The sequence below is a fragment of the Hermetia illucens genome, chromosome 3, assembly GCF_905115235.1.
Source record: "Hermetia illucens chromosome 3, iHerIll2.2.curated.20191125, whole genome shotgun sequence".
Taxonomy (NCBI): Eukaryota; Metazoa; Arthropoda; class Insecta; order Diptera; family Stratiomyidae; genus Hermetia; species Hermetia illucens.
The window spans coordinates 90,957,443-90,974,129 of NC_051851.1; the positions used below are offsets into that span (position 1 = coordinate 90,957,443).

The 16,687-nt window shown below is 41.4% G+C and overlaps 1 protein-coding gene across 5 annotated transcripts in view; it reads left to right on the forward strand.

Annotated features, from left to right (window-relative positions):
• Nucleotides 1–16,687, forward strand: part of LOC119650587 (papilin) — a 128,533-nt gene that overhangs the window by 73,171 nt on the left and 38,675 nt on the right. For all 5 annotated transcript variants that reach the window (XM_038053427.1, XM_038053426.1, XM_038053425.1 and 2 more), the window contains exons 3-4: nucleotides 5,232–5,410; nucleotides 5,477–5,537. In XM_038053427.1, the coding sequence (XP_037909355.1) occupies nucleotides 5,232–5,410; nucleotides 5,477–5,537 (240 nt within the window). The remainder of the gene's footprint in view (nucleotides 1–5,231; nucleotides 5,411–5,476; nucleotides 5,538–16,687) is intronic.

The following is a 16,687-nucleotide window of genomic DNA, read 5'->3' on the forward strand; positions in this document are numbered from 1 at the left end:
GGAACTACAACCACCCGCTCGAGGCGCCAAATTTCTTTGATTTCCCGAGCCAGTGACTCATAGTTCATCTTCTTCTGCGCGTATTTCCGTTCGATGTTACTATCCCCCATAATAGCAACATCAATTTTGTACGCGGAGCAACCCACCTTGTCAACTAATAGTACGTCAGGCTTGTTATGTATGAATGGTGATCAGTCAGAACTTGCTGGTCCCAATACATGCTAGAAGCAGAACTATCAAGAACTGCTTGCAACTTATATCGGGAAACCGGATATGTTCCCGTGATCAGCCAATGCTTGTATGCAAGGTTTTGATGGTGAACCTTACATGCAGCATTATGCCTGGTGATATATTGCGCCCGTTCCATAACAGTACAGCTAGAAATAGGATGGTCCAACGTCTCTAACGCGAACCACATATTCTGCACTGGTCGTTCTCCACACGTTCTTTCATGATGAGCTTTTTGTAAGCTCGGGTGGCAACCACGCCATCCTGAATAGCACACATCAATCCCTCCGTCTCAGCAAATAGAACGCAAGGACACAACCATCTGTTCGACAAATGCAAATCGACAAATGGCTGCCAAAGACAACTCACGTGTTTACCGTGCATTGCCTTCGAATTCCATTGAAGGATCGATCCTTCAAGCTAAGTGGCGTCAGCCCACAGTCTGCCTTGCAGACAGCCGAATGCAAGGGACTCGCCTACTCTTTGTTGTAAAAATAAACGCGCAGCGGGGCGACTTGGCGATGATGTTGTGCCACCACGTCTACCGCGCTACCTCCGATTTAATGAGGCAGGTTCATCCGCTCCACGGCATAGTTTGGATGATGCATTTAGAATTTGAACATTGTAGTGAAGGGATAGCGAATACATTAAATGCGCTTATTTTATCCTTCTCCAAGAGATGCGATTTCGCACCAGCTTTACAAGTCGCTGGAATTCGGGCAGCAGAGCATTCTTCAGATCACCAACTCGAGCATGGGTTCCTTTCAGAATTCCCAAGTACGTGTCGAAGTCTGTCTCGGTCATAGCTTCGATGTGGAGGACACCAATGCTATGTTCGGCGTGCGGCATCATTTAGTAGCCATGAAAGGGGGTTCAGTGCCATACAAAACCAAAGGGGACTCAACGAAACCCCCTAGAGGATGCCCCTCCGTATACGGAGGACCTTTTTATGACTGTTACCAAAAACTTTATTAGTTTCGGATCAATGCGATACAAATGTAGGAAATCGATTAGCTAGGTATGCGGGACGCTATCAAAAGCCGTGGCATAATCGATATAGCAACTAAAGAGGTTTCTTTTGCATCTAGTTGCTTGTCCTACAACTACTACAACTAACGAGTCGATAATGAGTTGCTCTTTGCAACCCCTTGACCCAACTTGGCAGCCCTTTTACTCGGACAAAATGTTGTTGGTCTCGAGGTGCGCATTGACCCTTCCACTAATAATGGACGTTGTGAATTTGTAGAGGGCTGGTAAGCAAGTAATCGGTCTTGTGTCTACGGGGTCCTGCAATGTGTTCTTCTTGGAAATAAGGGAGGTAATCCCCGCAGTGAGGAAGGGTGGAAATTCCTCCGGCCGACTCCTGACCGCATTTGTACTGTGTGCCAACCGACTGTGTACGCTGGCAAATTTCTTATACCAGAAATTCTGCACCCGATCCAGACCTAGGCCCCTCCAGTTTTTCGAGCTGTTTATGGCTCGTCGAACTTTCTCTGCGGTAATATCCGCAAAATTCGTGCCTGGCTTATTGGCATGGAGGGTACCTTCCACGGTGATCCGCTCAGCATGCTGGGCAGGTAACCTCCAAAATTCACCCCAATACTCGTTCGCTTCCGTCACCGAAGCTGCACTGTCTGGACGCTCTGTTGGGATTCGTTGAGACATATAAAAAAGCTCCGCTGGTTTCTCGCGTATGTTGCATTTTGGACACGTCTGGAATGACTTTCGCCATACCGTCGTAACTGACTGCATATGACAGAAAGGTTCTGCTTTAGTGTGTCCAGAATTTCAACTACGGGTGCCTCACTGGGGATCGGATAGTTTCTATAAACCTTCTGCACTTTATTTCTCACCCGTCTGCTGGCATTGCCAGTGCTGATCTGAATCAGTCTGGCAATGTCCTGTCTTAGTGAGTCCCGCCGAATCTTATTTTTATTATTTCGACTTTTGTTTGCCTGATTTATTTTCATTATCTTTTGTTATTTTTTTGCCTAAATATCATGAGAATATGAATTTCAGACAAATTCTTTTTGATGGAGGTCCACCTTTTCCCCTACTCCTCTCTAGCTCCGCAATCTAATGCCCTGAAAATACCAAGGCAGGGTGGGAACCTTTAAGGTCGCGCATCAAAATTTATATGGGGAGAAGGAACATTCATGAAGGGTGTGATCTGTCGGGATCCTCCCTTTCGATCGCGTCACTCGGATCCGGAGTTTTACGACTCTACGCGCGCGGTCGAGTCGTTATTTTGTTTATTTTCATTTCAGATTTAGCTCGTGTTAAGCTATTTCGGCAGACTAGCGCCAATCCTTCTGTTTATTTATTTTTCAGGATCGGAAAGGGTGCGTGAGTTTTTTTAGAATGGCACGTGAAGGATCGAAGTGTTCGAAGGACCCCTAAACATTCAGCTTTAATATTTGCGAGCGGACCTATGCGGCCAATTTCGCCATCTTGTTCAGGTTTTTGGGATAGCTCTCTCCTCTTGGTCGTCTTTGACCATTCAGGATGGTCTTTTTGACCATCGGCCATCACTTTAAGTCGTTTCAGTTTCTACAATTATATTGCATGTTGCGACTTATATTATTTGTAACTCTAGAATAAACTTAAGGTGGGTTCCCACTAATTTTCGAAAATATGTATTTGTAGACATATCGAGTTGAAGCGTATTTTGAGATCCAGGTGTCGTATAGAGACATCATTATAATGTTATCATCATCATCATCGATTTTTCATCGTGGTAGTTTCTGAAAATTCAAGCGCGGACTTTGTCTTCTTTAGCGACTGTCTCACTCGGTATCGGAATTAGCTAGTCAAGTTAGGTTCACCACTCTCTGGTCATATTCTTGGTGCGATTGGAGCCGAAAGGTTCTCAATCATCATCTAGCGTATTCAGCCATCGCTGTTTCGGCTGACGTTTGGCTCGTTTCCAACCGAGTTGTAGATCTGGATCCACCTCCTCCACCATCTCGCAACTTCTGCACTACGGATGCAGCGCTACATCGATCGGATTTTTAGCCGATCTATTGGCCATTATATAGTTTGCCAACAAGGTCTAGTCTGGTATATTGAGCTAACGGATCCCATAATTTACTTTCCCTGGAGGTAATCAGTTTAATTTAGGATATGGTAACTAAAAATTTGGAAAATAGCCGATGTTGTCGCTCCTCAATCCCCTTTGATTTGAAGTTATTTTGCTTTCTTCCTTTTTAAGGTTTGGGTAAACACAAAACCTTATTAAAATCGGTTTACTGTCTGTCTGTCCGTCTGTCTGTCTGTCTGTCTGTCTGTCTGTCTGTCCATCACACGCATTTTTCTCGGAGACGGTTATAGGGATTGACACCAAATTTGGTAGAAAGGTGGGAACTGTGAACGCTCACGCATACAGTGAATTACATCCTTTTACGTCGAATTTAAGGGGGTAAAAAGGGGGTGTAAAATTTTTTTTCATCAAATATAGTCATGTGGGGTATCAAATTAAAGGTCTCGATTAGTACTTTTCAAAGCCGATCTTAGTTTTGACATTCGCTGGGAGAGTGGGGAGCGCGGGGGGTTGAAAGTGATCACTTCTTTAAGGGGGCCATTCTCAGAAACTACCAAATCGAAAAATCTGAAAAAAATCAAGAGGCTGCCACTATATGGTGCCTGGGCTCCGAAATACCTTCCATGCCGATATCTGTTCGAATAAAGTTAATAATAGCATATTACTACAATTTTTTGTAATTGGTTAGAAACCCCCTTAAGTTCATCCTAGTACCATGAAATTTTGTAGTGATATAGGCTATAATATAGGGCATGATCTTACCAAGTTTGGTGGAAATTGCACTATTACTAACAAAGTTATAATACCTCGAATTTGTTGCTTCTTTGAAAATTGAAGACTATGAATGTCAATATCACACGAAAGTGGATACTCTCACATAATATATGGATATATTACGTGCTACGTACTAAGAAATACACAAAACCTTTCGTACCTGAAGCGTTCAGCTTCCGGTTTCCCGATTTGTTTATATTTGATGTTGGTTAAATTGTTGGCATTTGCTAATAATATTAAACGATCGGTGCAAACCCATATCGATCGCAGATATTCTCATTTCAGACGTAATCACGCGTGTCACGCCACGAGTGCAGTGCAATATTTTCGTCCCCATTACTGCAAGTCCCGTTCATTGTCCTTTATAATCGGCCAACACTCAGAACTATGGAGAGCGGCAGACGGACGACATTGCAGTAAATTTTAGATTTGGGACGTGCGCGGTTACGTCGATCATAATGAACACCAGTTGGGGAATGCCACTTCATCCAGGTTGCATTAATGCGTGAAACAATTTCATTACGCAGTTCTCTATTGGCTGATAGCAATGACTCGAGATATTTAAAATGCTGAGTTCTGGCAATGGCAGTAACCTGCCCTTCAAGATATTTAAATCGCTCAGTTCTGGCAATGACAGTAACCTGCCCAGAACTGAGCGATTTCAATATCGCGGGTCAATGCTATAAGCCAATGGAGAACTACGTTATACTCCTCACATAGAAAACACAAAACCTTTTATACCTGAAGCGTCAAGCTTCCGGTTTCCCGACTTGTTGTTTTTCCTTTCCTTTGGTTTTTATGTTTGGTATGTAATACTCATAGTTACTCATTTGCTTCTGATTTGAATTTCTTAGATGAAGTCCAGATTTTTGAGAACTCTTGCATCCTATTCTATAAGGAGTTGTAAACTAGTTTCTTATTTGTGTTAGTGAAAAGAAGAAGGTCCTGCAGATTTGGGATAGACAATTGTTCATACACAGTTTATGGGCGAGGCTATCAGTAATCAGGTCCCTGTTCATATTTTCATATAAAAAAGACAAGAGAAAGCGCTAGCTTAAGTGTTAAGTTTCTCCTTTTCAGAACTAGGTATATGTGCCTCAGTATTCATTCAAAACAAAAAAAAGCATGAAATTATTTGAAAATATATTATCCAACCGAATCTAAATAAACTGTTTTTCGTACATTTCAGCACGGTCGACGATTAAAACGTCAACATGGGGCGCATATGTACCTGCCCGAGAGCTTCGTTATACCAGGAGGTAATGGATCTGATTCAGAGCAATGGGGGCCATGGAGTTCGCCTTCAGAATGCTCCCGATCGTGTGGGGGTGGTGTCGCATATCAAACAAGGGACTGCTTAAACTTCAGGTTGGTATTTGAATCTCAGTCATGAAATTTTGAAAAACAATTTATTTTTTATTTTTCTTTTTAAAGTCCGCAAGGTGCACCGCTGTGTAAAGGGGGAAATAGGAAATATTTTTCATGCAATACACAGGTGAGTAAAGACATATTCGACCATTTCTGTTCAGGCCCTCATATTTCAAATCTGCAAATTAACGGATTCGCTTCCATTTGCCAATTCCAATAAAAAACTATATTTCAGATGGATAAGTGGAATAGCGGAAATCAGATCAATTATTAGTTTTACAGATACATGTTTATCAGGCTGGTAGACGGTGGGTGACGCAAAAGGCGGTTACTTCTGCAATTATTTTGTTTAAAATGTATTTGGCTTGGTTCCCATTTTTAATTTGCGCGAGCAATAGCGTAGCCTCCTGGGGATCACCATCAAGTGATAACTACTTACAAAACAAATCTATCTAAAAAGGCAAGGATGAGAACAGAAAATTTTATCTGAAAATCGAGTGAAATTTTAGGAATATAGGGTACGGCGCGGGAACTTCCTTATTTAAAAAAAAAACATAAAACAATAACTATTGTAAATGTCATTTATTCTATTTTTATATAGTGGTACTTTTAAATTTTTTTCAATTAGTTTTTGAAAATAATATCTTGAAGGTAATTTCCGTCCTGGTCGATTGACATTGAGAGGGTCGAAATCGAACGTTCTATTCCACTTTGTCCAGTGTGCCGGTATCAATAGCAAAACGATTATTGGTCTTCAGCATAGCCAAGTTCTTTGGACGATTGGTATACACCAAGAAGATATCCTCATAAAAAAAAATCATCATCTTGACAGATGAAAATGTGCTTCATGACTGAAGAACACAAACGCGTCATGAAGCAAGTCTTCTGCAAAGGCTTAACAAGCCTTTTTTCCTGACTCGAAATCGCGTGTATTAAGCTTTTGCACCACTGCCAGTTTGTATGGATGATATTTGACGTCTTCATGAAGAATTCGTCTTATTATGTGATCAAAAATCTTAAGAACGACTGAATGTTTTCGTGTAGATCGTTTGGGGGATTGCAAAACCGCCTTCCGCATTTTCTCGACGTTCTCTTTATTCCTGGTGGTTTTTGAGGGTCCTGAAACGTGTCCACCCACTGAACAGTCATTAATGGCCGCTGTGTGGTGCGCAATTTAATTAGGGAAGCTCCTGCGCCACACTCTATATATCATCAGATCAAGAATAATTGGTGAAATTTATTTTTTAAATAGCCATTACAGTGCAGTCATTAAAGCTTTCAACCTCCGAATTCTTTCGGTCAAGACCGATTGACATGAAATTTGTGTTGGGGGTAGAGGGTGGCATAAGTAGCAAAAGTTATATAGCGTCGATGTGCGCGGGTGGATTTTTTTTTTTTTCGAAATAACCACAGAAATCGATTAAATGCTCGATTCTAAGGAAAAAATGTTTAGTGAATATTTTTCGTGCAAGTAGTAGTTTTTGAGTTATTCATGTTCAAAGATGTCATTTTTTCATCCAAAAAATGCGTTTTTCAAAGGTTTTTCGCAAATAGGTGCATTTCATACAGAAATGATATACCATTTGATACCGATTTGCCAACTGCGCGGATTACCACTCGAGTAGAGTTTTTACTTCTGCATCAGTTGCCACCTTGTTATTCGCACGCGCATAGTTACTTCTGAACTTCTACCAGTCTTTCCTTTGTTCACTGAGCTTAGATTTAGGAATACATTTAAAGTATCCCGTGCTTATCATAAAAGGCAGCTAAAGATAATAGAAATTGATGGGTCAGAAACCTCAAAATTTCGAAATTTTCTTGGTTCCGTGAATAGCGCCTCGAATGGCGACTAACCTCATGGATGCGACCTGTGTTTCCGAAAGAGTTTTTGATTGACTTCTGGTACGTGCGCATGCTCCTCGAATACGGTATCAAGCGAGAATTCCGGCGATATCGGCTGAATATTTTAGCCCTGATTGAAATGGGATGATTGGACTCTAAAGAATATGCCTCTCCCTCTTGTAGCCTTACTGTTTTACTCTGAAAAGCCTAGTGTCAATAGACGCAGTGTTTGACTGCTACTAACGGGTGCCACAAGAAACGCTCTCATGACCTGGGAAACTGTTTATTCCGATCCAAAGACAATTTCGATACAGAGGCGAAGGATGCTTCTACACGCAGCTCAGAAGTGGCTTTCCAAAAATCACACTGCGATTGTGATGGTCGATCCGAATATTAAAGTAACAACACCTTCCTCGGATATATGATGAGGGCGGATTCTGCTAACCGGAACCATAACAGTGAAAGCTTTGTAAATTTCTGTAACTTTCACCGTGTCATTATCTGCGGTACACCCTTCAAATTCAGAGATGGCTCAGCTGTGCTTCGGCAAATCAGCTACGAACATCTAGTCAGATCATACCATATCGCAATCAGGTGTCTATTTAAGAGTTGTCTTCTTTATGTTCGTAACAAAAGAGAAGATCGCATCAGCCTCAACCATAATTTGCTTTTCGCTCATCTTCGTTTGTGAGTTGCCATTTAATCACGCGGAAGGGGGCGTCTGTAAATTCAGTGTAAACTTGTTGCGAATTCCAGTCATCGTCCGGCTGTGGGAAAACTTGAGGGAAAAGTACGATACTGAATCATATTATATATCAGGTGAAGTTCTGAATCTCAACGGATTCCATAGGGAAATATTCCTTGTATCTATTCTAGTCTCCGCAACTCAGGTATTTCCCAATAAATGAGAAATAGCAACGATCGGAGAGGCATTTGCGTTCTTCTTGCTGCCGGAAGGATATTAGCTAAAATAATCCTGAAACGAATTGAAGAACACCTCGGTCGTTTCTGCTCTGGATCCTTCTGTACCGACCGTGTTAACACCCTTCGGATCATTGTGGGGCAGGGTGCTAGGTTTAACTCGTTGCTTCACCTGCTCTTCAATAATTTCGAGAAAATTTCTGATTATGTGAACAGGGCATGTAAAGTGAATGCTCTACGCAAATGGGCAATCCCGAGAAACTAATAACTATCATTCGAAAGACATCTGGCATCATAAAATGTCACTACGTTCACCTCAGTAAAATCTCAGAAGAATTTGAAGTCCGGCAGAGTGTATTTTCTGCCACTGACACTGACAATGGACTATGGCACCTTTCCTCAAACAGCCTTACTCCTGTTGACACCTGCCAACTGTTTTCAGTTCGACTGGTTGTCACATTATCGGGCAGAATATCATGGACGTCGACCAATCGGTGCATCTAAGTAGGATTGTTCCAAAATCAAGTTGAGATTGTTTTCTTCCAGTGCTCTCTCTGTGCTGCTATATGGGAAAGTTGCATAGAAACTGGAACCCACTGTTACTTGGAAACTCCAAACGTTCACCAAATGTATGCAAAGTGTCGTCGGAGAAAGCGACAACGATGTCACAGATGGGTGATTGACGTACTACGAGCCACATAGGACTTTATGACAGCCATATAAACATGAACCTTATTTTTTACTATGTCAAAAATTAAATTCCTGATTTGTCTGGATTTTCATGGTCACCAACAATTTTGTTGTTGCCGAGAAAACAAAAAAACAACGATATGATTCGTTAGTAGAAAAGACGCAAAATAGCCTCCAATAGACTTGACCATCGCAATCGCTTCAGTAGAGCTGGCGGTGGTCTGCAATATGGCATTGACAGTGAATTTGGAGTGGTTTATTGCATTGATTTTTGGTTAAAACATGTTAAGATTTACTTCTGCTCAAATATCTTAAGATGGCATTTTGGGATTTTTATCAAAAATATCCGCAAAAATCTTGCACCGAAAGCCATGGTGCATTGCTCCCAAATCGTTCCTTTGAGAATATTTGAAATGAGCTGACCGAAAGGCTCAGCTTGTCCCTAGTCCAAACAGGTCAACTGATTTATCCTTATTTTCTCCTTTTCGAATTTCTCAATGCCGAGTTAAAGATACAGCACAATCTATACACTCTCACATGTTTTCTGGTACTTGGTAAATAAACAGTTCTGCACACGTTTATTTAGCTTGTGATACAGCTGATTCCGAAAGCGGGACTTCCGCATGTAAATTGGAGCTGCCAATTGCCAACATGTTAATTTAATGCGAATGTTTATTTCGGCAACAATTCGTCCAAATGGACACCACCTTGTTGGCCAATATTGTTGGCTAGGTATTTTCCGTGGTTCTCCGGAAAAGCAGCACACATGTATGTTTTACGGTGGCATATATACGCATATATGTTTATATGTAAGTACGCTTGTAAGGAGTTCTACCCTGTGGGACACGGTACCTCAGCAGCCGACTGTGGGTGTCCGAGGTATCTGAAAATGAAAGTGTGTATCATAAGATCAAACAGTCAAGATGCTGGCATATGTAGCACATAAAAAATTGCTTGAATGAAGACATGGAGAAATTTTCGCATATGGGCTACAACTTCTATACATTTCCTAGTTATTGGAATCGGAATTCGGATCAAATTAGAACTGAATCGGCTGATTCTTCCCGCCAATTTGATTCAGCCGTCTGATGTGAGGTTTATAGCGGGTGGCGGTTGAATAAACAATGCTATCTGGAGAACGAGCGCATATCATTAGATAATTACCCGCCTCGAGGTTATTTTTAATTTAAATGATATAATAACCAAAAGATATGGGCCAAATTGTTTATTCCCACAGGCAATGAATTCGTCGGACTTTTGTCCGAAATTGCTTTAATGTGTCGAACATTGCGTTGATAGTTTATTTCCTTGTGACTGACTGTTCCGATAAAAATAGATTCCCAAAGGCTAATCGCATTCAACATTATGTAGCAGAGGTTCACTGGACGTTAGAAAGATATTGGCAATAAAATTTAGATAATTGCTTTCAGCGCGCATAAGTGATGAATGCGTTAGGACCATGTTTCGCTCGAACATAGACCAATGTGTGACCAATCGATGTGATCACTTGCAGGCTTGGGTGCCTGTTATGCGCATTTTCTCACCCAATCTAGGCACAAGTGGTTTTGGAGTGGCGGAATTGCAAAAGAAAGACTGTGATCTCAGCATTGACAATTGCATTTGATTGGAATGGACACTATTCAATGAATGAAGTTAATCGGATCATAGAGTGGATAGAAAACCTGCACCAAGAATTATAGAATCGCAACTGCAAGGCGTGGAGGTGTTTCAAGCATCTTCGCTTCATTATTATAATATTTGCATAACTGAAAGGCGAGACCTTTGGAGTTAAGAAGGAGCTCAATTTCGATTGTTTTTGCTACTCAGTTTTTCAACAAGCTTCATGATGAAGCAAACCAACGGCAGCAGGCACCCGTAAACATGGAACTTTGTAGAATATTATACGCTACGTTGAAGACATTTTCAACCTTACTAATGACCATATACGTCTCATCGCTTCATTTGTGGTTGATATTTTCCTCGAAAATTTGTACGCTTCTGTATTCAGGGAAACACCTATTCAACATTCTGATAGAATGTCCCTGGTTCGCCTCCATCATGATGACTAACTTCTCTAGGCATCTCGTCATTATTTACTTTGGCCCCTGCTTGCGTCTGCGTTGATGTTGTGTATAAAGTCACATCTACCAGCCCATTTTCGGATGAGAACGTTTCTCGCGACAAAATATTTTCTTCACTTTGAGAGCATCCATCTCACATCTTTTGCATGTTTAAATATCAAATTCGATCCTGGTCGTTTCTTTAATTGAAAACTCATCCTTTCTAACAGAGAACCGCCAGAATCGATTATTTTCACCTCAAGACCTTTTCTTTTTCTTGAGCCTTTTCTCGTCTACAAGCCGATTCGACTCGTCGTGATAAATTGCGCCATTTTGTTTCATTAAAGGTATGTTCTGGATGCAGTCGCGAGGCTGTCAAATCCCCATCTAGCATATCCAGGCACCGTTGTTTCGACTGGCCTTTTGGTCGCTTACCATCGACTTCAATGTTCAGCCCAATCTTGGCAAGTGAATTCTTCTTAGCGCGAATGACATGATCATACCCTCGAAGACGCCCTTCTCGCAATTTCCCCCCGATCGATGCAACCCCCTATCGCTCGCAGGCACTCACATTTCGGATGTGATCAAGGCGTATTACGCCACCAGTTCAACGTAACATCTTCGTTTCCATTACCATGACCCGAGATATATAAATCGCTCAGTTCTCAGGTCACTGTCATTGATAGTGAAAGTGTGTGTTCCATAACGATCGGTCTTCAAAAATTCAGTTTTATTCAGATTCAATCTGAGACCATATTGCCTGGGGCGATCATTCCATTTTTGGACAAGTTCCTCAAAGTGCTCGGAAAGCATCATCTGCACAGAGCCGTGTATAGGGTCCCTTATGAACACCAACAGAAATATGAAGCGGTTTTGATACATCCGCCACAGTTGGTATGGCACACAGTCAAACGCTTCCTCCAGATCCAGAAATGCAATGTATGTGCTTCTCTATGAGTAACCGCGCAGCGTGTATTGCGTCAGTTGTTCCACACTTCTTGACATACCCTGCTTGACTCACGGTTACTTGAACGATTTCGTGAATACTTATGGGACGATAACCGGATGGGACGGTAATTTGAACATTCTACTGGTCTACCCTTGTTTCTCCATATTGGAACTGTGATATTTGCCAATCATTTTCGCTTTCGAGAGTTCAGATGCTATATCGTCAGGTCCTGTTGCTTTTCCCGATTTCATTTGTTTTATTACTACCTCGACTTCAGTGGCGCTGACAGGTGGAATACCTCCAAATGCCGACAATACTTGTGGAAGTCTAGGATCAACAAATTCTTCCAATGAAATCTAGGGCTCGTCGGTAGGTAAGCAAAGTACCGTTCTTGTCATTAAGGGGGTCATACCGTGTGTTAGATCCGCGGAATTGATTTTTTTTTGCATCAATTGTATCTGGATATAGCCTAGAATATATGGGCAAAGTAATTTTTTGATATTCGGAGTCGTTCAGAAATTATAGTGTCAAACACGTAGTAAGTCACATGCCAGATTTATGACGATCGTCGTAATAAAGCGCGCATTTATCGGTCCGAATGTCGTTCGAATGACTTCGCTAAAAGGACAAGAATTGAAGCCAAGGCTTTACATGTGTTTGTTGAAGAAACCTGAGGTTTATGGACTGGGTATAGCAGATTAATGATCAGTTAAGATTTTATGGCTAAAAATCTCATTCCAGTATTTAAGTGCGTTTTTCTCGAAACTGCATATTGAAAATCGGCTGCCACCATAGCCCAAACTCTATCCAACGAAATTCTTTGTAATTTTCACGACTTATTCAGAACATATTTCTACAGTCCGCAAACTAGGATAATTGCGATTCATTCAGTAGTTTTTTTTCTATTCATTAAAAAAGCCTTAAAAAACACCAAAATTCACAAAAGAAAGTTTAACTCGGCGCCAAAAGTTTAGTTTTTAACATTTTTTTAATAATCCTAGTTTGCGGACTGTAGTTAAGTCTGCACGTTAAAATGACGCTTACTTTTTTCTTTAAGATGATCGCAGCGTATTTGTATCTTTAACCAGTTTTTCACAAAAAATGTCTAAAAAAAGCGAAAAAAAACGGCCTTCACATGGGATGACCCCTTAACGCAACAGAAGTGTTTAATATTCTGTGTGCATCGGTATCGGCTTTTGACAAGTCGATACAGATCTACCACGCCATCCTGAGTATCCTGTTTATCGAAAAGATCTTTGTAATGGACCGCTCGGGTGACAGCGACCGCTTTCTTTGCTTCCCGGTTGGCTTTTTAATTTTATAGCCATTTTTATCGCGTTCGCGTTCTATGTCGCAGCTTCTGGCACCAGGCCATCGGGTTTCTTGTAGAACACAGAAATCAATGCCCCTTTTTCAAAAGGTTCTTACGAGTTTTTCAGTCTTTCCAGTGAGGGTACCAATATGTAGCGTGGAGACACCCATAAGGTTGGCCATATTCGAAAAGATCTGGCTACGCTGCAATTTTGAGAGAGATGCCAGACCGAATAATGACGTAGTGCGAATGAAGCGTCAGTCTAAGGACATTTTTTCCATGGGCAGTATACGTCACGAGAACGCTCTCATGAAATTTACATTCAACAAAACAAGTCAATTGTGGAAACTAAACGGCTACCGTCAATCATAAGCGCTATGGGGATATGGTAACTGGTTTTTGATACCAATTGTTTGTGATAATGGTATGGACCACTTTTGATTTGAACAAGGTGGCGCACCACCACATACACCTCGTACAACTATGAATTTTTTGAAACAATTGTTCTTTGGACGTCTGGTGTCAAAAAACCCTGATTTGGATAGGCTATCGCGTTTACCACATTTATCGCATCCAGACTCCTTTTTGTGGGGCTACTTGAAATCGAAGGTGTATGCCAACACGCCAAGGATCCTAGACGCACTTAATACAAAATGCGTATTGGAACCTGTTTTTTTTTAAATGAACAGCAAAAAATATATTTTTTCCTGTGATTTCTTTAAAAAAACCTTTTTTTCAAATATGCCCAACCCTATATTTATCTTGCTCGGACTTACTTACTTAGTTCCTGACGCCATCATTTTCGACTGAACCAGAGTCGGTCCTGCCGCGTTGACTGAGGTGAACGCCATTACTCCGAGATTTAGTACTAGGATCAGTTTGTTTTTAACAACATTGAATGCATTTGCTTGGTCGGCCTGTCGTGAGACCTGTCACCAAGGGATATCAGGTAGAATTTAAGATAGTATATTAACTCCAACTATACTTTATTTATATGTTTCCCCGATCTTAGCATTCTATTTTTCTTTTATCGAATGTTTCTTTGTATGTTGCCTCAAACCCTCCTCCTTTACCTGGACTTAGCACTAGCATGCTAGTTATGTAAGTAATATGGCGCAATTCTTTCCCTATTGCACTCAGAAACTTTCGTCATTTCTAATTTGTTGGAAATAACACTTCACTAAAGCCAGTTATACCAACATATATATATGGTTGCCAAATAGCTGTAGAACATATTGCATCAAGCACAACTACTCGCAATCGTTGGGGGTTTCCTGGCGCTCGCACCCTTTCTCCACTATTCGGCATCATATGTTTCTGGGGCAACCCTGTCGTGGGTAATTTTCGCTGCTCCTTAGTTTATGACTTATAATTATCATCTCCGCCTTCTGATCAACACTTCTATGTACAATTTGTTCATTCGGCGACAAAGTTTTTCGTTCGTACCTCAATGACATGTCACAGATAAACTTTTGAGTAACAGTGGTGGTCACTTTCCATGTACTAGTCCCATATAGCATCACAGAAAGAACATTAGCAAACAATAGCCTTAATTTGATCTTGGTGTTGAGGTAACTGCAGTTCTAGATTTTGCACAAAGCACTAAAGGCGAATTTAACGCTCTTAATACGTCGAGCGACATCAAGTTTGATGCAGCCGCCGGCGGAGTAGGGTGAAATGGTATAAGCACAGAATGTGAAAATTCGCTTTAGACTTTAGACACGTGACATTTTGCGCCATTATATGTCGTTCTGATAGTAGTTGTCAATTTTTCCGAAACGCCCCTTTTGCGTAAAGCGCTACAGATGCACTTCATGTTTATGCTGTCGAAAGCTTTCTGGAAATTGATGAAGATCATTTGAAGTGGATATCAAAGTTTCGCATAGTGCTTTAAGATGATCCCAAAGGTGTTAATGTGGTCACGCCCAGCGGTCTCATCGTCCCACCTGTTTTAACCCCTGAATGTCGAGCTTGTAACGCTGGAACTCTCGGTTAAATTGGAGAAACCAAGCATTCTAGGGCCCCTCGTTTCAGTTATCGAGGAGCATACGTACAGTTCAAATCCAACTCTACAGGTAAAAATCGTTACCTCTATTTCACTACCCACATGCTGAAATCGCCAACAATAATCTTCATGTTGTAATACCCCCTTGTCTGGTTATCCTGTCTATGAGCCGCAATGTTGTTATGCTTGGTTGGTATCACTCACTGGCTGCTCCAAGTATGACTCAGCAACATTGTGCATATCCCAGAAAACTCCTGCACTGGCTTGATAGACAATCTCCGTCGGCGAAGAATACTGTATCATAATCTTGCAATATGGCGCCGATGTTCCCTCCAGTCCTGGTTAGAAAGCCGACAGCAAAATTTTTCTTGAAGTTCGGCTTGCGTGCGTCATTGGGAATGCCCAGGGTTATTTCGTTTCATCGTCGAGATATTTCATCTAGGAAGTACTGTGGCCGTAGGGCTTCACTGTCCAATATCCAAACTCAGTTTGACAGCACTGCACGCTACACCGAATTCAATCTTGTAGGCCAAGGAGAATAGGTATAGGAGTACATTTAGGGCATCCACCAGGCGGCACTGCAGACCCCCAGTAGTACCTGTACACACGGTTTCTGAATCCTATTGAGCTCCTATTGCTTGATATATGCTTACAATCACATTCCTCGACTTCTCTCCAGAATAAGCAATGAGACTTCATCTTGCAATCCTTCAACAGATGGTTTGCTTCTCGTGAGAATTTGTACAGCTTTTCGCCACGCCCCTGCATAATACCAAGCCGATGCGAACTCTATCTACTAAGGGTGCGTTGCTTGCTGACGCCGCCGACATAGTAGTGGTCACTATCAACTTTTCACCATACGCCTTTTTTAGATCCTTCACATCCGATTCCTTCACACTTTCTGATCCTAACCGTTTCTTGTGTGTACAGATTTACTCACTAGTGATGATCTCTTTTAGTAGTATGCCTTCTGTTCATACCTTTGTGCAGTATAGGGCATCCACTTAATCTCTATTTTGCTATTTTTTATTTTCAATGCTTCGGTTTCATTATCACCATACTTGATGCTGTGCAAGTGCTAAGCCTACAGCAGCTACATAAACGCAAATATAAACATAAACATCCATGATAACTGGAATTCGAAATCAGGATAACAAGATTGAGACGCTGGCGCTCTATCTCCTCAATTAACGCTTCGTCATCTCGTCTAGATTCTTCCATTTAACCAAAACTAGTGAACGACTTACGTGAACGGTAGATCGCCACACCAAGCGATGGCTTGATATTTTTTACAGGTAGTCGTGTTTTCTGTTAAATGGTTCGAAGAGTCATCCTGCTTTCAAGGATAATCTAATTCGCGTCACATGGTCGGTAAGCTCTTTCAGAGGAGGATCCGCTTTGACTTAGTGGTGAATACCTTACTTGTGTTTAATAATGGACATGTGTTTGGACGATTTCGGTCCAGCCCTGACTGCCAGCATGCCTAGTTTTATATCAC